Below are 22,725 nucleotides of genomic sequence, written 5' to 3' on the forward strand. Positions count from 1 at the left end.
ACAAAACCGCACACACTACATCCACTTGTGTGCTGTTTACGGAGCCAGACAGTTTGAATACAATATTCTCATCTTTGGTATAAATGGTAACGTTAATAAGGCTCTTCTTTAAGAGAAGGGACCAATTTAATGCACATCTTGAGGATACACATCAGGACTACCTCTTTTGTAAACAGTGGAAGAACATCTGGGGAAATGCCTTTTATTTCCAGGAAAGCTAAGAAAAAGGGAGACTTCTGAGAGGTGGGGTGTTTTTCCCTTTTTATTTCCCCTCGATAGGTAACCCAAGCATGCGAGCACACAGGGGATCTGCAGCACAGGCACAGTAGCAATCTCTCAAGCAGCACTTTCTGTAAACCTGGGTTAACATCTGGACCAGCAGCCATTTGGAATGAAGAGTCGAATCTCTGCTGCCTGCTGCAGTGCAGCGCAGCACACACCAACGACCCTCGGGCACTCCTCCTGCTGTGGAGGCTCCCATTGACACGTGAGCTGCGGACAGACAGAGGTTTATCCTCTTCCAATCGCCTGCAACTTATGTTGCAAGCTGAACTTGCTGGGTTTGTCACGGAAAACACAAAGCTTCCTCTGCATCTCCTGATGTAAGTTTTAAAAAAGCAGCAAGGCCCTTCACACAAGGTTCATGTTCTTATTGTTTGCTTGAGCGTTTCTGATTTGTTGGGGGGAAGAAAAGACCCTTGATGTACGAAGTTGGGCTTAACTCCCCAGAGCCCAACTCTCCCAAGGTAACTCACTGCTTCAGGGTACTTTACCTTCGTGTGGGGCTGGGTCTTGATGGAGCCGTATTCATATTTCTTCTTTCCGCTGCCTTATTAATATCTGAAAAGAATAATCAACCCATCTGTTCAATGCTATGGAATAAAAACAAGATCATCAGCACATTTCAAATGAAAGCAACAACAAAAAAACTACAATGACAACCAGATGGTGTAAGAAAATCCATTCAGCAGACGCACAGTCACTTGGGCAATTTTTATTAAGTTATGGCAGTACATTGTCATGTCTTCGTAGGGAATGTCCCTCAGTTTTCTAGCTAACACGTAATTTGTGTAAAACTGATTATGTCAATGCTTTAACACTATGCCAAGCCTAAACCTAACAACTGCCCCCTCTGAAAGGGGAAAAGGTTGTCTTCTAAACTCTTGGAGAACCAGCTGTAAGATTCTTTTTTGAGGGAGGAGAAAGGAAGAAAGAGAATTAAAAAAAAAAAAAAAAGAAAGAGCAAAGGCAAATAGTTCCATTTTATGCTATAAAGAAGTAATGGCTGGAATCCACTGTCTTAAAACTTCGAATATTCCATGAAGCAGGGCCTCCTTTTAGTTTGCCTTGTGTTGCATTCCACTGGATAGAATCTTCCAGGATGAGATGTAGGAAAGAAATTTATTATTTTCTAAACAAAGTATATGACATGTTAACATCTATAACCCTCATAGATAAGTACCTAAGAATAAAGACTGGCATTTGGTATAGTAAGGTTAGGTAACAAAACACTCATCGTAAGTTTTCGTTACAGAAGCCTAGCATACACAACCAGATAAAGAACAGTGGAAACATACAAACTTACAGAAAGCCAATTTGTGCACTTAAAGCCTCCCTGCTAAAAACAAAACAAACCTGCTCTGCAAAAACTGAATAATAAAAACACCATTATGTAAGTAAGAACTGATGAAGTATCTAAAATACCAATCCATGCCCAAAGATAACACTTGACAATTTTTATATGCCTTAAAGATAAATAAGTACATTAAAGATTTCATACTTTAGTAAATGGAGAAATAAAACTGCTTTCTGTTGCAGTGTAATTTTATTCCCCTTGTTCCATATTAAGCAGTTAACAGTGTATCTAATGACATTAAATGGTATTAAGCACTTACATAGAGTGCTTTAAAACAGTAATTATGTGTTTGAAAAATTCTAACCAGAATCTTATCATGTGAAAGACCACAGTAATAACAAAACTTAAGAGGTCTTGTATAGCCTTTACCCTGCTATGTTGTCAACTTTTGAGTTCCTGTTCAAGCGAGAATGATCTTCAATTCCATTTTAAGTCAAAGTCCATTATCTTTAGGAGAATGGCTTTTGACCAAACTGAAGGTAACAAAATACGTTCTCTAAAGGACTTGGCCAGTAATACCTGACCATGGGTTTGGTACTGCATGTCATAAGTTACAACCCTTGAAGTTCACTAAGGCCTGAATTACATGTTGTATAATGACATGTCTTACAGGGAGTATCTAGTTCCTTTTATATGTAATTGTGAAGAGTATCAGTTCAGGTTTAGAAGGGCCTACTGACCTAGTCTGCTCACTTACTTTGTACTGCTTTCTAATATATGGCGACTATGATTCAGAGACAAATGTAATGTCTTTATTTAAGTAGTTTTCAAAGTATCTCTGGAATACATGGGGAGTGGTGTTAGTGGTGTGCAGATTCTTTTAAACAGGTACCATAGGGACTTCCCTAGTGGCACAGTGGATAAGACTCCACACTCCCGATGCAAGAGGCCTGGGTTCAATCTCTAGTCAGGGAACTAGATCCCACATGCATGCCGCAACTAAAAGTTTGCATGCCACAACTAAGGAGCCCACGAGCCGCAACTAAGGAGCCTGCCTGCCGCAACTAAGGAGCCCACTTGCCACAACTAAGACCTGGAGCAACCAAATAGCTATTTTAAAATAAATAAATAAATAAATAGGTACCATATTTCCCAGCAGGATTCCATGTATTATTAAATGGCCTTGTGAATGAAGAAAACTCATCTAAACATTGACTTGACCTGGCAAATGTTTAGGTGACAGTATGGAACATATGGTACCACTCTAATTGGTGTCTATAAATACCATATAATTTTGCCCTCATCATATGAAAAGGACTACTATATTGTATAATTATATCCAATTCTGTGAGGGCCATTATATATAGGACTGGGGAGACCAAAGTAGTCACGTACCATACACCTTTGGAGCAAAACTGGTTCCAGTTAGAATGAATGAGGTACATATTTTCCTTTGAAGTTGGTGAAATTTTTTTGCAATCATTTGAAAGATTTAAAAATTCAAGATTATATCTTTAAACGATTCTGATTGTAATTTGCCTCCTAGTATCTATTTTCATGGAGTAGTCCAAAGGAATTATATTTGGATGGTGTGGCTTATGTTTCTTTTGCAAAAAAGAAAATTCTTAGACTATTTTCTTAATTTTAGGAGTTAGCAAACTTTTAGTGTGGTATGTCAAGTGTTTGTTTATTCATTCCTCTTTAAGAGTTCCTTAAACCTCCACCTTGAGTAAGATATGGAGAAAATGAGACCTGGAAAATTTTGATAGTCTCATTGCCATCTAAGAGGACTCACTGCTCAGGTTAGGGTAGAGGTGGAGAGGTTTTCAGTGAGAGTTATGAAAAACTATCATCACCACCAATTCCCATACAGAAAAAATCCTAACATATGTGCACACAGAACTTTTGGAAAACCTAGGAGTTCAGAAATACAGGAAGACTACAGAAGCTACCAGAAGTGGAAATAACTTCAGGGAGCTTATCATGGTACAGCAAAGATTTAAAGAATCAGAAAAAAAAACCTTGCCCCATCCCAATTTTCTGTCACACAATTTGAAAACTCATCAATTGGAGGTTCATTTGAACAAGTTTCTCTCTGAAAATGCAAATACTGGGACTGGTAAAGGAGGCTTTTGTATTAATTAGTTGAATTAGATTATTTTATTTCTTAATCCTTACTGAGATACATAATCTACACCAAGGAAACAGAAATATTAATGTAAAGGAGAAGGGAAAACAGATGGAAAGACAATTTGGGAATCTTTCTGGACATTAGGTGGGAAACAAAATTGGAGAGAATATAATTAACAAGAGGGCAGTGGTAACTTAAGAGCCTCCAAGGAGAGGTGGAATGCCTCCTCTGCATATAAAAGGGAAGAAATGGTGCTTCTTTTCCCTCCTGCTTTATTTTATCCGGGCCAACTCAGTCTCTTAGTGTCTCTTCCACCTCAGTTTGGTTGGTAGTTCTATACTTTGTCAATTTATTAGCAATGTGAATGCCATTCAAAATCACCATCACCACAAGGTGCTTAACTTTCACCTGAATATCTATGATTTCCAAGGGGTGAAAACAGTTAAAAGTACTACTCAGGTAAGAATTTTTAGACAAGAAAAACAGCATCAATTGAAGGGACTTACATAAAAGGAAAAAATGGGAAAAAAATCTGGAAAACATAATGTTATACAGGAAGTGGCAGAGCTATTTTAAATCACAAAAGAATGGGGTAAAGAACTCCCAAAGGAAGACACAATGCCTAATCTACAACTTTATTTTAGACTAATATGCCAGACAGGGTTCACACAATGGTTCTTAGATATGTTATAAATAAAAATGCATGTTTCATTCATAGTATCAGAAACTGCTTTGCTCTATTTTTTTTTTTAATTTATTTACTTTTGGCTGCATTGTTGCGGCGCACGGGCTTCTCATTGCAGTGGCTTCTCTTGTTGCGGAGCACGTGCTCTAGGTGCGCGGGCTTCGGTAGTTGTGGCACGTGGGCTCAGCAGTTGTGGCACGCGGGCTCTAGAGCACAACAGGCTCAGTAGTTGTGGCGCACGGGCTTAGTTGCTCCGCTACATGTAGGATCTTCCCGGCCCAGGGCTCAAACCCGTGTCCCCTGCACTGGCAGGCGGACTCTTAACCACTGCGCCAACAGGGAAGCCCCATGCTCTATTTTTTAATTGTATCACTGTAAAATAATTCTTTTCACCTTAAAACCAATTTTTATACTTCAAAGACTACCACAGTGGAAAACAGTGAGAACAACTCTAAACAAGTGCATTTTGAACCACAACATTTGACAGTACCACTACTGGTTGAAATAACCCAGAAGCCTACACAATTTCTTTTTTTTTTCTCTTCTTTTTTTTTGGGCTGCGCCGCAGGGCTTGCAGGATCTTAGTTCCCTGACTAGGGATCGAACCCAGGCCCCCTGCAGTGGAAGCACAGAGTCCTAACCACTGGACCGCCAGGGAATTCACTACAATTTCAGTAAGTGATTACAAATGAAATACAGCTTGCCAAAAGGTCTAGTTGAAAACCAACCAACAATCAGGAATTATTAAATTGGAGATACATGATGACAAAGATGATGCTACTTGGAAAACCATACTGATGAGACAGCGGATATCACACAGTAACTCCTAAAATTGGGAAGGGAAAGGACAGGACTTCTCATTGAAACTATATTTATGAAGATGACTTTGATGATACATTGTAACATCAGGGATATTATAATGAGTTATACTGTAAAGAGTCAGGGATAAGAGAATGCCCTGCTTGCTGTTTCTAAATCAATCCTTTAAGCTCACTTTGAAAACTACACATTCCCTCATATTTGATTATCTCTTTCAATTTCTAATTAAAATAATTATTATGTCCTTAACGGTATTAGAATATTATTCCAGGGAACAGGAATGGGGGAAAGAGCCTGTATAAGAACATTATGTGCATTATGTCATGCAATCCTTTCTACAACTCTTGGGAGTTAAGTACTATTACGATCTCTAGTTTGTGAATGAGGAAATTCGAAGTTTAGAGAAATTAAGTGACTTAGCTGAGGTCACAAGATGATCAAAAGGCAGAGCTAGAACTCAAAACCAGGTGTGTCTGACACTAAAGTGCTTAAACATGTTATGCTGACTCCAACAGGGAGTAGAAAGACCTATTTCCATTCTGAATACTGGCGAGGACTCCCTGATCAAATGCTGATGGAACCTGGAAAAGGCACAGTCTATGCTGATCACTGCAATGTGTAAGTGCCCCAGACACTCAATAGGATAGGACCTACTTATTCAATTACAACTTCGATTTCTATCACCTCAAACCACAATGTTTCTGGCTTTTGCTACTGACGTTCTATTCACTTCAACCCCTCAGACAAAAATTCTGTCAACATTTAATTTTCGGCCCTTTTGACTTCTTTTGATAAAAGAACACTTGGCTGGGATCAGCAAATCTGAGTTCTAGTCCTACTTTGGGGGGGTGGGGGTGGATTTAGTCAAGTCACTTAATTTCTCTGAACCTGATAAAGTGGATATTCTACCTGTATTAGTTATATTGATTCAAGATTATCAGCTAAGAGAAAAAGCTCACTAATTTGGACTGACAAAGGTTGAGCTAATCTAAACTACTAAAAAAGTTGTACCTACAAAAAATTCAAAATACAAGTTTATTTAAAGCAGGTAAAATTTCAGTAAACTGTACAAGTAGAGATCCTTAGAAAACTAATGAACTTAAAAAGTACAGTACATCAAATGCTTCTATACATACCACGTGTCACACTCTATACTAGGTCTTAAGACATACGGAAACAACAAGGCTAAAGTCTCTGCCTTAAAGGAGTTCACTGCTTAATAAAGGAGAGAAGCACATGTATATAAATAATCACAATATAATTTAAAGTGGGATTGTGGCAGAGATAATGAAGGCCTAACTATGTTTATGTGTGTGGCAGGGCAGAGAGAAGACTGGGAGGAACAGGGGGCAAGAGAGAGGTGGAGGAGGTGGGAAGGCCTAAAAGTAACATTTAAACTGAGTCCTGAAGAATGAGTAGAAGTTTACCAGAAAGAGAGAAGTCACTGCAGCACATGCAAAGGGAAAGGAGTGGTGTGAAGGACATAAGTTAGAAATACCATAGGAGTTTAATGTAGGGGATGGGAGGATAGGAGCAGGAAAAGAGAGGAATTACAGATGCAAGCCAGAGTAGACTAGATAACAAAAAACTTTGCCATGGCAAAGGAAGAAATTGGTGGCAAGAGGGCCTGTTAGGAGGCTATGAACTGAACTACCATAAACAGAGTTTCAGTGAAGCCAAATTAATGAAGGTTTACTGTATGTATATTCAAAAAAAGAATGTATTTAAACCTCAGACATTCAAAATACTGCCCATTATAATCATGTCCTTCAAGGATCATTGGTTTGACACTGAAGGGACCATGTGGGAGAAAAATATTTAAAATGTTATGATTTCACCTTCAATAAAGGGATATAAAATGAACTGATGGCCAGAGGAATCAGTATTTAATATCAACAATCCACTGATTAGGAAGAAACAAACAACAAACCACTCTTCCTCATTTTTTTCTAATATCGTAAAAAAAAAATCTAATTGTGATAAAAAACACATCATATACATTTATCATCTTAACCATTTTTAAGTGTACGGTTCAGTATTGTTACGCATATTCACACTGTTGTGCAACAGGTCTCCAGAACTTCTTCACCTTGCAAAACGAACTCTCTTATACCCATTAAACAACTCCTCACCCTCTCCCTCCGTTTATATATATATTCTTTTCATTCTCCACATCACATTTCTTTAATGAAAATACATCAGCGCCACCTGAGAAGATGTTTAAAAATCAGATTCCTAGACCCCTTCTCAAACTTTTAGAATCTGAGGATGAAGCCTAGGAATCTGCATTTTAACAAGTTTCTCAGGTGATCCTTGGCAGGTATTTGGGAACTAAGGTACTACTCTATTATCTATTTATCCCTGTAGTTTATGCATAACATATAATTAGGTTCTCCATTTAGAAACCCTTCTAAACTCCTGTGTTCAAGGGGAAATAGCTCATAAACATGTTACAAAGAACATCTCACAATGGCTAAAATCTGTAAAAATACAATCCCTGAAAACAGTATAGAAAGTATAATCACATAGCAACCTCCAAAGGAAATGGGATCAACCCAAGTTTCCATAGTGCTAAAGGTAATAATTATAATATCCAATTATAAGGTCAGTGCCTCCTCCTCCCACAAGGAGTGTGCAGTCCATCACTTCCCTTCAATTTCATCTGATCATTTAAAAAGTATCCTGAAAATTTAAGCTTCTTTTTCCAATCCTGTAGTTATAAACTGGCAGGAAAAATATTAACCACCAAGCTTGCCACTTTTAAATAGCATGTTATCCACTTCTTTGGCTAAAAAAGGTCAAACTACCCATTAAAGTTCTCTCTAAATTCTGCAAACTAGAGCTGTCAGTATAGTTTTGCTGGCAGGGGCTAGAACTTCTGAGGCATTTTGTTTTCACATCTAAATGCAACAAACAGAAAAATGGACACATACATATAATTTCACATTCACACTATTACAAGCAAAGTGAAGCAAATCTAAAGTTATTAAGCAGACCATGCAATCTTGGTAGGTATGCTTTCTTCTCAATAAGGTGAAAGCATCTGACTGATGTGAATCGAAGGGATTAAAATATTGAAAACTCCAGACATTGTAACTATTCTTCTTACCTCTAGTTCAAACTATGAAGCCAAAAAACATTTTACAGTTAAAATGTCTCTCTTAAAACAAATGCATTAACGGAAACTCAACCATAAACCAGAGCTGTCAATTCCCATTAGTAATCTTATACAAATAGATTAGTACTAGAATCCGCTTCAACCTTCCATTTCCAGTGAAAGCTCATTTTCTAAAGTCCTAAATCGGGGGTTCTCAAAACTTTAATGTACGTAAAAACTGCATGGGTAGCTTCTGAAAGGCAGATTCTCCAGCTTCCTCTTCCAAAGATCGGTCAGTTAGGAGTTGGGGTGGGGAGCTGCAGCCAAGAATCTGTATTTCCAAAAAGCTGTTCTAGTGACTCTGATGCTGTCCTAATGTAAGTCTACCAAAGGCTGCAAAAAAGTCCAATTATATATTTATAACTCTAAGTTGTAAAATTGAGTGAAAGTCATGTTTTTCCTATTTTTTTCTTTTGGATATCAAAAGTAATTTCTGAATAGAGATTAAAAATAAATTTCTGGTATCATCTCTGACCCTAAATACTTGTTATTACTATCTCAATCTCCAACTGCATGATTAAATATGCAACTTGAAGCCAAAGTACTTATAATTCAAAGTTCTTCAAAGCTTGCCCACTAGCTGCAGAATCAACCTAACCTTCAGTAATTCAATCATTCCAGATCCAAACCAGGGGACCACTCAAGATATTTTTTAGAACTAAAGTTATAAGACACTCCGCTTTATAATTGTTCACTAATGCAACTTAAGTTCCCCTGCTCTTTGCCTAAAGTTGTTGGTCTTTGCATAGGTCAACAATAATGTTGTTCTGAACATGAAATAAAGGGAAAAGAGGCTTATGGTCTGGAAAAGTTCTGATTCTTTGAGGGGAATTATTTTCTTAACATAAAAGTAATTGGTCCAGTTGACCTATTATCTTTTATTTTTTAGTGACAGGATAAAGAATGAAAATGACCATCTCTATAAATACTCATATTAAAAAGCAGCAGGCATGCTGGTATTATATATTTAGCTGTCAGTATAGTTCATATTTCCCTAATGTACTGCTGCTTCAGACAGTGGCCTTACCCTGATCCTTTCCTTAATGCCTCTCATTAATGAGAATTACAGAGGGTAATTTTCTGTTGGTCACTGCTCTTTTAACTTCTTGATAGTTTACTTCAAGTAACTGAATAGTCTGGACAATGTGTACGCTGTTCACAGGACAAATCTTTTGGCACAAAAAGGCTGATAGAGCTTTAAAAGTATTTGTCTTAAAGACATATGGTAATCATTAGTTAACGGCAAGGTACAGAGAGCAAACCGAGAATAGAAGAAAGAGTGGTCAGTTTGGGGGAACACTACTACCACAGAATGTTCATGGGAGGAGAGCAAGAGAAAGGCATCACAATACCTTCCTCTCTTGGACATCTACGTTGCACATGTTTAGTATATTAAAGCTTCTGAGAAGTTTTGGATTAAGAGCAATGCTTTACCTCAACATTTCCCAATTTTGCTTGACCACAAAATCTTTTACCTTCAGTAATTTCTTGAATATGTTCTACTAATATGTTATTTGGGCAAGAAATATAACCTCTCTGAGCCACTGTTTCCTCATATGCAAAAAAGATATAACAATAAGACTGGTCTACCTATCTCACAAGAGGATTGGCAGGAGAAAATGAGTTGGTATTTGTAAACCTGCTTTGTGAATCATAAGCACTGCTGGTTGTATGTTATCATTACCACCAAGAGTAATAGTGAGTGTAGGAATAGATGTTTCATTCCTAGTGTGGAGAGTCAAAAACAAAGAAACAATGTAAACAGAACAGAATAAAATATTAAATATACTTCCTCCAAAGGCTTTCCATTCTTAAAAGCACAACTGAACTCCAACAATTTGCACAATAATAAGCTGTACAAAGGCACTGCCATCTGCAGGCAATAAAGAATGAATGCTTGCAATGGTTATTTAAAATGAAGTTTCAAACCATCAGGTGCTCTTTCTCATCAGACTTCTAAAGCCTTTCCAAAAAATGTTTATTCTTAGCCTTTGAGCACTGGTAGATGAGGCTCCATTTGCTGAAGTTCTGAAACTGACTGGAGTAAAATAAAATTCTCATTTCTTCTCCACACAGGACTGCTGCTTAGAAATGTGAAGAAAATTACCTTAGCCTTCCGTAAATTCTACACTGTGCTCATACAAAGCAATCCCAAGGAATATGGATTTTTTTTACACAGCCTTTGAGGGAAAAAACCCTTGAATGGCCTATGCTGACTTTTCTCTCAGTGAGTTAAAGTCAATCTACTATCTCACACACAAAAACAGAGCTTATGAACAGACTGCAAATAGGAACAGACGGTTAACTAATGAATAAGTTAATTCACCAATGTCTCCTTCAAAGTGTGGGGTTCAGAGGCGTGTGCCATTGAACAACCTGCGCCTAGAAAAATTCCTTCCACTGGGCCTTCTCCAGCACAGCCTACAAGGAAAATCACTGTTTCTATGTTTTAGGTTAAAAGACTGTCAGAGGTTTCAAAGAATATCTGGAGAGTGACAGATGAGCTAAAAGAAAGGCAAAGAAGTCAGAATGAAGGAAGAAACTGATGTCGACATATAGCCAAGTGATCTCCAATATTCACAGCGCAAAGCTTGGGCTTTACTGTTTTGGAAAAGTCAACACCAAAGTTAGTTTTCACACCCAGACTGATTCATACAGAAAACATTAAACCTAGATTTGTCAAAAACCAAATCCATCGGCGTTTGCAGAAACATCTTTTTTGAACTGTCCGGTAGCTACCACACCACGATGCTACAAGAAAACCGAGGAGGCACACCGGGTGCCCTTGAGCGCACAGTCCCTGCAGTTCTCTGGGACTATCCCGCGTTAAGTCAATAACGAGAACAGTTTACAACGAGAAAGCTTACAACATTATTATCCCCGAAGACCCTGGGGCATTTCATGGAATCTGCTATGCCTCAGGGAACAATTCTGTGCACAGAGCTAAACGCAGAAGGACTACAATTAACCCCATACTCCTAGCGCAGCGTTTCCCAGAGCGTGGAACGCAGAATAATTTCAGGAGGAATCAGGACGCACTGTTTATTTTAATACATAAGTATTTATTTCTTTATGAGCATTAGAAAAATAACTGGCTTTCCATCATACGCTTCGTGATTTACGTTTCCACCTTAAACAAATATATTTTAAAAGGAGAAAAAAAAAAGAGTCAGTTTAAAGAAGAAAAAAGTAACATTTGGTAAATAAACAGCAGTACAATGGGTACACGGACATAAAAGTGCAACGCGAGAGACTGAAACAGGGGAAACGCCGTTCTAAAAAAAGCCCCCGGCGGGTCGTCCGGGTTGCGGAAAGTGCCCGGGGTCCAGAGAAAGAGAGCCAGCCGGTTGGGACGCTGGCTCGGTCGCTAGTTGCCAGGGTAACCGCGGGCCCGGTTGCTTTCCCCGTTTTCTGGGCCCGGGTCCGCGTTATAAAACGGGTGTGTGGGGGAAGGGTGTCACGTAACAACGAGACGCCTCGAGGATGCTGTCAAGGGGCCGCGAGGCGGGCGGCGGCGATGGGGGACAGAGCGTTCGGTTCGCCGCCCGGCGCCGCGCGCCCAGCGGAACGCCCGGCGAGGCCGGCCACCTCCTCCCAGGTTCGAATCCCGACTGCGCCACCGACTCGCTGAGGACCCGCAGGCGAGCGACTTCACGTTTCGAGAAGGGGGCGCGGGGTGTGCAGCCCTAGCTTACAGAGGAGCCCGGAGGACTATTATCGGCGGGTCGCGCACAGACTGGAGGCGGCAATGCGGCGCCGCCCGCCCGGAGCCCACCTCCGGCCGCCCCGACTGGCCGGGCCTGTGCCCGACGGGAGCCAGAGAAGGCCGCGCCCCGCACCGGGCATGCGCAGCCCCGCGCGCACCCGGAGAGGAGGCGAGGCCGCGGCCGCGCGTCGAGCGGGCCCTCCCGCCTCAGCCTCCCCATCCGGCCCCGGCCCCCCTCAACCGCCTGCCCATCAGCCCCACGCCTCGGCGGACGGCCACCGCTTCCCGGCACTCACCGCTACCAGCGCGGCGGGCTCCCGGCCGCTTCTTCGCCTTAGGCCCGCCGCTGCCGCCTCCGCCTCAGCCCACCTGCCCGCCGTAGGACAAAGGCGCCACCAACCGACCGGCGCGGGCACGAGGCAATGGCGGCCGGGGCGGAGAGTGGGGGCAGAGGGCGCGCACGCAGCGGCAGGCGCGGCAATGTCGCAAGAGCGCGCAGGTTTGCGGCAGGGCTGAGTTGGAGCGTCGATCTCCTTAGCAATGAGGGCGTGGAAGTGGTTCGGGCGGCGGTTGAGAACGCGAGGGGTTGCCTAGTAACGGCGTCCCCGGCTGAGGATGGGTCCCAGGCCTGGTCCCCTCCCCCTAAAGGGCTTCGCCTTTCTTCTGATGTTCAGAGTACTTTCTTTCCTCTCTAACTGTGGAAATAGATCATTTAAATCCTAGAATACCTTGATTTCGTCTTGCATAAAACTCAACACCTATAGATGTGTGTATTGGAGACTAGTATATATATTCCCGTAATCTGCGGATCGCAAGGAACAAAGAGAGCAGAGAGGTAGAGAAAATGTTTTATTTAAATTTACATTTAAAGAGGCTGTGTGTCCTATTAGTTTCACTAACAAGAGGCAAAAGGATTCTGGTGATATAGTCACAGATTATTTTTGAATTATTTATTTCTTTCTGGAATATTCATTCAGTGTCAAAAAGAAATTTCCCAGAATGTAGTTGTTGGCCGTGAAGCATGTAAAATGTTGTATTGTTCATTTAATCTGTAGAATATATTTGTCACAGGGAATAGAATTTGCTCACACAATTGTAAATACACTCTATTAATCACACCGATGGCTATGTGAATCAGGTAGGCTTTTTTATTAGTTAGGAAATGCCCCAGACCCCATGGGGTCTAGTTTTTCTCCTTGTGAATAGTTCATGCAAAATAAAAATGGTGGCTGTGAAATTTGTACACTATGGGAAATCAGATTTCTTTGACACCAACTCATATGCTCCCTCCTTCACTAATTTATTCACTGAATGTTTATTATACACCTACTAGGTGGCCCTATGACTTATTATACACCTACTTGCTAGGCACTATCATAAGCAAAGGCAGACCCATCCCTGCTATCTCGGAGATACTGTGCAGTGGAGAGATAGAATTAGGCGAATAATCACACTTGTGTACAAACAAAAATAACTGAAGGAAAGAAATAGGGATCCACTCTTTTGTCTAGTCTTTCTCCTTGTGAATAGTACAGGGTGTGTCTGATGCCTATGAGCAGGTATGTTTGGCCTTCAGATCCTTCCCATAATTCATCATGGCACCTGGGAAAACGGAAGCTGTGTGGTTTTTTCCGCCTCCACTGAGAGGTTCTGAAGGCAGATAGGGACTTCTCCTCCCAGGAATTTCCCCTTTATCCCAGGTTGTTCACTCACTCTAGGTGAGAAGGCTCAGGATTTTGTGGATTCACCTGCTTTCCTGATATCCTTTTCTGGGTCAGGTTAAAAACCACACTGACTCAGTTTAGAATCTTCTGTTTCTTTCCTTGATTACACCTCTTTGATGTTTATGCCATAAAGTTGTACCCTTTTCTTTTTTTAAAAAAATTTATTTTTGGCTGCCCTGGGTCTTTGTTGCTGCTCGCGGGCTTTCTCTAGTTGCGGCGAGTGGAAGCTACTCTTCTTTGCGGTGCACATGCTTCTCATTGCGGTGGCTTCTCTTGTTGAAGAGCACGGGCTTCAGTAGTCGTGGCACGCAGGCTTAGTTGCTCCACGGCATGTGGGATCTACCCGGAGCAGGGCTCGAACCCATGTCCCCTGCATTGGCAGGCAGGTTCTTAACCACTGCGCCGCCACGAAAGTCCAAATTGTACCCTTTTCATTGTTTGGTTGAATTCTCTTAATTTTGGGGGGTATCCTTTAACTTAATTTTTTATTATTACTTTTTGGTTAAATACACGAGGACAGAGATTCTGTGACTCCACTGCATCTTGCTATCTTTACCCACCCAGAAGTTTCACATTATCTCATTTACTCTTCATAACAACTCTATGTGATAGATACTGTATATTTTTAAATTTTTATTTTTATTTCTGGGTTCTCTATTCTGTTCTGATACTATATAATTTAAACTTTAAAAATTCCTTAACATTTCAAACATACGTTAAACTACATAAAATATTATAATGCATACCTTTCTACTCACTACTAAGATTCTCCTTCCATTTCCTTCCCCTCTCTTCTAGAGATAATCACTCTCTATACATTTTCAGGTATATTTTGTATTTTTATTATAAAGAAAAAAATATATATATCCATAATCTGTATGCTATTGTTTACTGTGTTTAGAGATATACTATGTATCTTTTCACAACTTGCTGGAAACTGGACTAGGTTTTCAAGATTTAACTGTGTTGAAACATATAGCTAGTTTAGTGGTTCTTAAAGTGTGGTCCCTAGACCAGCAAGCAGCAGTAGTAACATTGAGAACTTGTTAGAAATGCAAAAATTTGGCTCCACCCCAAATCCATTGAATCAGAAACTCTAGGGATAGGATCCAGCAATTCGCCCTTTGCCAAGTCCTTCTGATGCGCCCTAACGTTTGAGAACTACTGCTCTAAATTATTCACTTTATTTGCTGCATAGTATTTTATTGTATGAATCAGTCACAGTTTATGTATCTGTACTAAGGAATACTTAGACTTCTATTACAAGGAGTGCTACATTGAACACATTGGTACATACCTCCTTGTGTATACATGTCATACTTTTCTAGAATACACACTTAGGAGTGGAACTGATGACTTTGTAGTATATCACATCTTGAGCTTTAGGAGGTTTATAGCCAGATTGCTCTCCAAAGAATTGTTAATACATACTCCTGCCAGCAACGTATAAGTACCATTTCTAGATATCCTTGCCAACTTTTGATATTTTCAGACTTTATTCATTTATTTTTGCTTATGACAATAGGTGTGAAATGATATCTTTGTTGTTTTAGTCTTAATTTTCCTGAATTTAGTGATATTGGGCATCTTTTCTTACAGGCTATCCAGGTTTCTGCCTGTTGATATTTCCAGACCATTTTTCTAATGGGTTTATTTATGTTTTTCTTATTGATCCATAGGAGTGGTTTACATATTCTGGATACTGATTTTGCGTTAGTTAGGTCTTCTTTCTGTGGTTTGTCGATTTACTTTGTTAATGGTATCTCATCATTCAAAAGTTTAAAATTTTAATGTAGTCATATGTTTCAATCTTTCCCTTTACGGTTTGTAGTGTTCAGTGTCTTGTTTAAGGATTCCTTCCCTCTTGTGATGTCATGTAGATATTCTTCTAGGTAAATACTATTAGTATGTCAATCTTACAGGTGAGTCAGTTGAGGCACCGAGAGCTGATATGACTTGCCCAAGGCCACAGACTCAGAGACTGTGACTCAGATGAACTGTCCTACTCTCTGATATTATCCTTAAACATTTTTATGATTATTATATTTATATTCTATTTCTATACCTCAACCTATGTAGGCAAATTAGGAGATGGATCCTTTGAGAATTTCAAGGGAAGGGAGGCATTAATCAGATTCCCTGGTCATCTGAGCAGTACAAACAGCATTCAATTACCTATGTCAAAGAATTCTCTTTAAATGTTTTCACAAGTATATTTCACATGGCTCTGGAAATAAAATAACTAAATATATTCCATCTAGAGTAACAATAATTGAAATGGTGTGAATCGCCCCAAAAAGGAATATTATGAAAACAATGAATAGCCTTTAACTTAATCCTCCTATGGAAAAGAATGTTCTGTTTTATAATAAAGAAAAGATATAAAAATGGCACCTACCTGTGACATCATACATCAAAACCAATCTTAACTGAATTAAAGATTTAGTTATTTAAAAGGGGAAAGTAAATCATGGTAAAATTAGCAAAGGAAAATATATATTTATAAACTTTCTGGAGGGAGGAAAGTCAAAAGTCAAAAATGGGCCAGCAAGGCTGTATTCCTTCTGGAAGCTCTAGGAGGAAATCTGTCTTCTCGCTCTTTCCTGCTTCTAGAGGCCTCCTGCATTCCTTGGCTTATGGCCCCGTTCTCCATCTTCAAAGCCAGCAGTGCAGTAACATCTTCTGATCTTTCTCTCCCCCTCCCTCTCTCTATCTCTATCTCTATCTATCTCCATCTCCATCTCTATCTCTCACCGCTGCTCTGCTTTTGTCATCATATCTCCTTCTCTGACTCTGACCTTCCTACCTCCCTCTTATAAGGGCCCTTGTGATTACACTGGGCTCACCTGGATAATTGAGGACTATCTCCCCACCTGAAGATCCTTAGTCTAATGACATCTGCAAAGTCCCTGTGCCATATAAGGTGACGTATCCACAGGTTCCAGACATTAGGCTGTGGACATCTTTTGGAGGACGTTATTCTGACTACCACAGCTGCATAGAGCTATCCTGACGTAAATGGGTGTGTTGTGGAGGCCGGACTCCCTGATGGCTGGGAGGGACCTTAGGGTGACTGCGCTGCATTTCTGGAGCCACCTCTTTCAATGTACAGCAGCACTTGCCAAGTGGGGGCAAAGTCATTCTGATCCGCTTTGTTGGCAGAATCTTGCTTTGAGGAGCTATTAGCTCTGTTGGGCTCACCAGGAACTCATTATCATCACAATAAAGTCCCCTCCACCCCCACCCCAATGTCCTGGGGAAAAGGACTCACTGACCAGCTTCCAGCGACATTTATTCCATCTGTGAACATAGTAGGCCATGAAAAGCCAAGGGCCTCTGTTTTCTAGGGATGGTCTAACAACTGTTAGCGCAAGCAAATCTATAGAAAGGCACAAACCACGTTGTCATAAAATAAACCTAGATGAGATCTATGAGCTGATGAGGCCACGTGGTGAGCCAGGCATGATATGTGCTACTTCATTTAATTTAACTTACTTCATACTGACCTTACGAGGTACGTCCTATTCTTATCCCCAACTTACAGATGAAGAAAAGGAGACGGGATGCAAACTATTATATACAGAATGGATAAACAGCAAGGTCCTACTGTGTAGCACAGGGAACTATATTCAATAGCCTGTGAGAAACCATAATGAAAAAGGATACGAAAAAGAATGCATATATATACGTGTGTGTGTGTATATATATATACAACTGAACCACTTTGCTGTACAGTAGAAATTAACACAACATTGTAAATCAACTATACTTCAATAAAATACATTAAAAAATAAATAAATAAGAAAATGAGACATGGGAGGTTAAACAACAAGCTCAAGTTTGCCCAGCTAGAACGTGATGAAGCAGAGTAGTGGACGTGGGACAGTCTGATTCCACAGTCCACATTTGGGGAATCTGGGTGAAGGACATTCAGGAATTCTTCATTCCACTTTAGCAACTCTATTGTAAATCTGAAATTATTTGAAAATTTTCAAAATATTTCTAAGAATCATGAAGTCTAGAGCCAGAGGGTTTCGGGATGTAGTAAATGAGAATTGCACTTAACCTTCAGCTTGTCTGAGCTCAGCACATCCTCCACATCTATAGAGAAAGGCCGAGAAGTGGTCTCATGAGACAACTAGCAGAACGGGCTGGCAAGAGACTCCTCGGTTGTGGAGTGCAGTGCAAGCCGGGGGGTCAAGAGCCCAAGTCACTCACCTCCAGTCTCTGTGAGTCAATGGCTCATTCTTTCCTGGCGATTATGATTCAGCGAGTCTAGGGTAGAACTTGAGAATCCATATTTTTGTTAAAAAAGCCCTCCCAGATTTGCAAACCACTGGGCTGGGTAATTAAAATTGCAGAGATAGCATAAGTAAATGCTAGCTACCATGTTTCAGAGTTCCTTACAAATAACCCCAAATGAGAATGTTGAATCTCTCTTACTAGGGTTAGAACTGGAAAACCGGCCAAGTCAGTAGAGACAAAATCTGAAGGATGAGTGTTCCAGATTCTAACTTAGTGATGTAAAGCAGCCATTTTATCCTTGTTCATTGTTTCTGGGAATCAGGAATTTGGGAAGGGCCTGGTTGAGAAGTTCTGCCTCAGAGTCAGACAGTGGCTGCAGCTGGAACAGCAGGGGGATGGAGCAGCTGCGGGCTGGCTGGACATCTCTCTTCACAGTCTCAGGGCCTCTCCACGTGGTCTCTCCACATGTGCTAGTTTGGGCTTCCTCACAGCATGGTGGTTTCAGAGCACCTGTGCTCCTTAAATGGAGCTCAGGGCTCTGAGAGAGTGGCTGAAAGAACCAGGCAGGAGCTGTATGGCCTTGCATGACATCGCCTTGGAAGTCGTATAGCCTCATAAGGCTGCCCAGATTCAAGGGGAAGGAACGTAGGCCCCCCTCTCCATGAGAGGAATAGCATGGTCCCACTGTAAGAAGAGTGTGTGAAGAGGCTTAATGTCATCAAAACAACCCAATCCAAAAGTGGGCAGAAGACCTTAGTAGACATTTCTCCAAAGAAGACATTCAGATGGCCAAGAGGCACATGAAAAGATGTTCAACATCGCTAATTCTTAGAGAAAAGCAAATCAGAACCAAAATGTGATATCACCTCACACTAGTCAAAATGGCTCTCATCAAAAAATCCACAAACGATAAAGGCTGGAGAGGGTGTGGAGAGAAGGAAACCCTCCTACTGTTGGTGGGAATGTAACTTGGTACAGCCACTATGGAGAATAGCATGGAGGTTCCTTACAAAACTAAAAAATAGAGCTACCATATGATTCTGCAATCCCACTTCTGGGCATATATCTGGAGAAAAACATGGTCCAAAAGGCTACATGCACCCCAATATTCATTGCAACACTGTTTACAATAGCCAAGACATGGAAGCAACCTAAATGTCCATAGACAGAGGAATGGATAAAGAAGATGTGGTACATATATACAATGGAATATTACTCAGCCATTAAAAAGAATGAAATAATGCCATTTGCATCAACATGGGTGGACCTAGAGATTGTCATACTGAGTGAAGTAAGTCAGACAGAGAAAGAGAAATATCAAATAATATCGCTTATATGTAGAATCTGAAAAGAAATGATACAAAATGAACTTATTTACAAAACAGAAACAGACTCACAGACTTAGAGAATGAAATTATGGTTACCAGGGGGGAAGGGTGGGGGGAAGGGATAGTTAGGGAGCTTGGGATTGACATGTACACACTGCTATATTTAAAATAGATAACCAAGAAGGACCTACTGTATAGCACAGGGAACTCTGCTCAATATTCTGTAACATCCTAAATGGGAAAAGAATTTGAAAAAGAATAGATACATGTATATGTATAACTGAATCACTTTGCTATACACCTGAAACTAACACAACATTGTTAGTCAACTCTGCTCCAATAGCAAATAAAAAGTTAAAAAAAAAAAAAAGAGTGTGTGGATGGGAGATGTAGCTCTGGCTGTCTCTGGGAAATACAGTCTGCCCCAGAGTTATCCCTTGCCTCCACCTTCAGTGCACCTGATCCCAAGTCTTTCTCAAATCTGTCCACTTCTCTAGGTACCTTCTCTAGGTACCTTCTCTTGGTACCTCTGGCCACCACCCAGTCCAAACTATCATCACTCCTAGCTTACCTCCAAACTAGGCTCCTTGCTTCCACTTTTCTTCCCTCCAATTCTTTCTCTTCTACAGCTAGAGTTTGTTTGTATACATACATATTTATAAGAAATCTGATTGTCACTTCCCATTGTCCTTTAGGATAACGATAAAACTGCCTTCAAGGCCCTGCGAGATCTGGAAACCTTCTGCCATCCAGCCTCATTTTATACCACTGTTCCCCTTGCTTTCCAACCTGCAGCCCCATTGGTGTTATTTCAGGCCCTACATTCACAGCATTCTTTCCACCTCAGGACTTTTGACCCTCCCATTCCCTCTCCTCCCTTCTCTGCCACCTCTTTAACTCCTATTCATCCTGAGGGCTTTAATTTAAATCTCACTCCCCCTCTCCATTCAGAGTAGAGAGATAGTATAGCATGGTAGCTAGGAGAACAAACTATGGATTCAGACTACTTGGGTCCAAATCCTGGCTCTACCATTTACTAGCTGTGTGACCTTGGGCATGTTACCTAACCTCTCTGTGCCTCAGTTTCCTCCTTTGTAAAATAGAGATAGTAAAAAGACCTATTTCAAAGGATTATTGTGAATGTTGCTGAGTTAACATATCTAAAACACTTAGAACAGTGCCTGCCATGTACTGCTCAATGAGCATTAGCTGGTAGTAGTTTGCCAGCCTATTGCACACTCATAGAACTGTGCTCTTCTGTCTTAAAATTACCTTTCCAATCAGAGGTTATGCAATGGGATATGCAATGGGTTACCTCCTAATCCCACAGCTGAGGATAAAGAGGTACTAAGTATAAAGCAGGGGCCCTTGACCTGAGGTTCACGAACTGGGAAAAACCTACTTTCATATTTTCATTTATTTCTTACTGAAATTAAGCATTCCTTTCTATTAGGAATGTAGTCAACAAACAACAGTATTAGCAGAGCCTACTATATTGTCTCCAACTGAAATCACAGATATTTCATATCACAATTATTAGAGATGTCTTGAATTATTGTTTGCACATATCATTACTTTGAAATTATGTAAATTTTAGACTCACCACTAGATCTTATTAGTTAAACCATTAATAAAGAAGCACATACAGTGCTATATCACACATTTGTCTTTTTAATATTTTGATGACTGTATTTCAATATAATTGGTTTTCTTTGTAACCCTATTTATCATATTTTATGCATTTTCAAACATTTTCCTGAGAAGGGTCCCTAGGCTTCTCCAGATGGTCAGAGGGGTCCATAACACACAAAAAAACTTAAGAATCTAAAAAAAAGTAGTCAATCACTCTTAGACATAAATCGTAGCAATGTTTTTTTGGATCTGTCTCCTAAAGCAAAGGAAATAAAAGCAAAAATAAACGGGACCTAATTAAACTTGAAAGCTTTTGCACAGCAAAGGAAACCATCAACAAAACGAAAAGACAACCTACTGAATGGGAGAAAATATCTGCAAATGATATGACCAATAAGGGGTTAATATCCAAAATATATAAACAGCTCATACACCTCAACATTAAAAAAACAACCTGATCAAAAAAAATGAGCAGAAGACCTGAATAGACATTTTTCCAAAGAGGAAATGCAGATGGCCAACAGGCACATGAAAAGATGCTCAACATCAGTAATCATCAGGGAAATGCAAATCAAAACCACAATGAGATCTCACCTTACACCTGTCAGAATGCCTATCATCAAAAAGAACACAAGAAACAAATGTTGGCGAGGATGTGGAGAAGAGGAAACCCTCATATGCTGTTAGAGGGAATGTAAATTGGTGCATCCACTGTGGAAAACAGTATGCAGGTTTCTCAAAAAACTAAAAGTTGGGAATTCCGTGGTGGTCCAGTGGTTAGGACTCTGTGCTCTCACTGCCGAGGGCCCGGGTTTAATCCCTGGTTGGGGAACACAAGCTGCGTGGCGCGGCCAAAAAAAAACAAAAAACAAAACCCTGAAAATAGAACTACCATGTGATCCAGCAATTCCTGGATATACATCCAAAAAAACCAAGACACTAATTCAAAAAGATAAACACACCCCAATATTCATAGCAGCATTATTTACAACAGCCAAGATATGGAACAACCTAAGTGTTCATCAGCAGGTGAATGGATAAAGAAGATGTGGCTTATATATACAATGGAATAGTACTCAACCATTAAAAAGAATGAAATTTTGCCGTTTGCAAAAGCATGGATGGACTTCGAGGGTATTATGCTAAGTGAAGTAAGTCAGAGAAAGACAAATACTGTATGATGTTACTTATATGTGGAATCTAAAGCATACAACAAACCAGTGAATATAACAAAAAAGAAGCAGACTCACAGATATAGAGAACAAACCAGTGGTTACCAGTGGGGAGAGGGAAGGGGGGAGGGGCAATATAGGAGTAGGGGATTAAGAAGTGCAAACTATTATGTATAAAATAAGCTACAAGGATATTTGTACAACACAGGGAATATAACCAATATTTTATAATAAGTATAAATGGAGGATAACCTTTAAAATTTTGAATTGCTATATTGTATACCTCTCACATATACATCAACTGTATTTCAACCAAAAAAAAGAAAGTAGTCAATGACTGGGATGAGGAGCTCTCCTCAGGGTACACTAAGAGGTGAGTCAGTCACGAGGACTTTATACATATCCTTATTTAATCCTTGTAACACCCTAATAGGTAGGTAGGTAGGTATTACTATTCCCATTTTATAGATGAGAAAATTGAGGCTCAGAGAGGTGGGTAAATTACCCAAGGTCACGGGACACTATACTAGTGGTGAAGTCCATGCTTTTA

At 40.2% G+C, this 22,725-nt stretch overlaps 1 protein-coding gene across 3 annotated transcripts in view; it reads right to left on the minus strand.

Moving 5' to 3' along the window:
* NCOA5 (nuclear receptor coactivator 5) overlaps positions 1-12,538 on the minus strand; it is a 31,011-nt gene extending 18,473 nt beyond the window's left edge. Inside the window, exons 1-2 of one of the 3 annotated variants that reach the window (XM_057528614.1) lie at positions 12,371-12,538; positions 774-840 (exon numbers count right to left, since the gene is read on the minus strand). In XM_057528614.1, coding sequence (XP_057384597.1) covers positions 774-811 — 38 coding nt within the window. In that variant the 5' untranslated portion in view covers positions 812-840; positions 12,371-12,538. The remainder of the gene's footprint in view (positions 1-773; positions 841-12,370) is intronic. The other 2 variants (XM_057528616.1, XM_057528615.1) reach the window with 2 other exon arrangements.
* Positions 12,539-22,725: the final 10,187 nt, after the last annotated feature.

The sequence above is a fragment of the Balaenoptera acutorostrata genome, chromosome 15 (genome assembly GCF_949987535.1).
Source record: "Balaenoptera acutorostrata chromosome 15, mBalAcu1.1, whole genome shotgun sequence".
Classification (NCBI taxonomy): Eukaryota; Metazoa; Chordata; class Mammalia; order Artiodactyla; family Balaenopteridae; genus Balaenoptera; species Balaenoptera acutorostrata.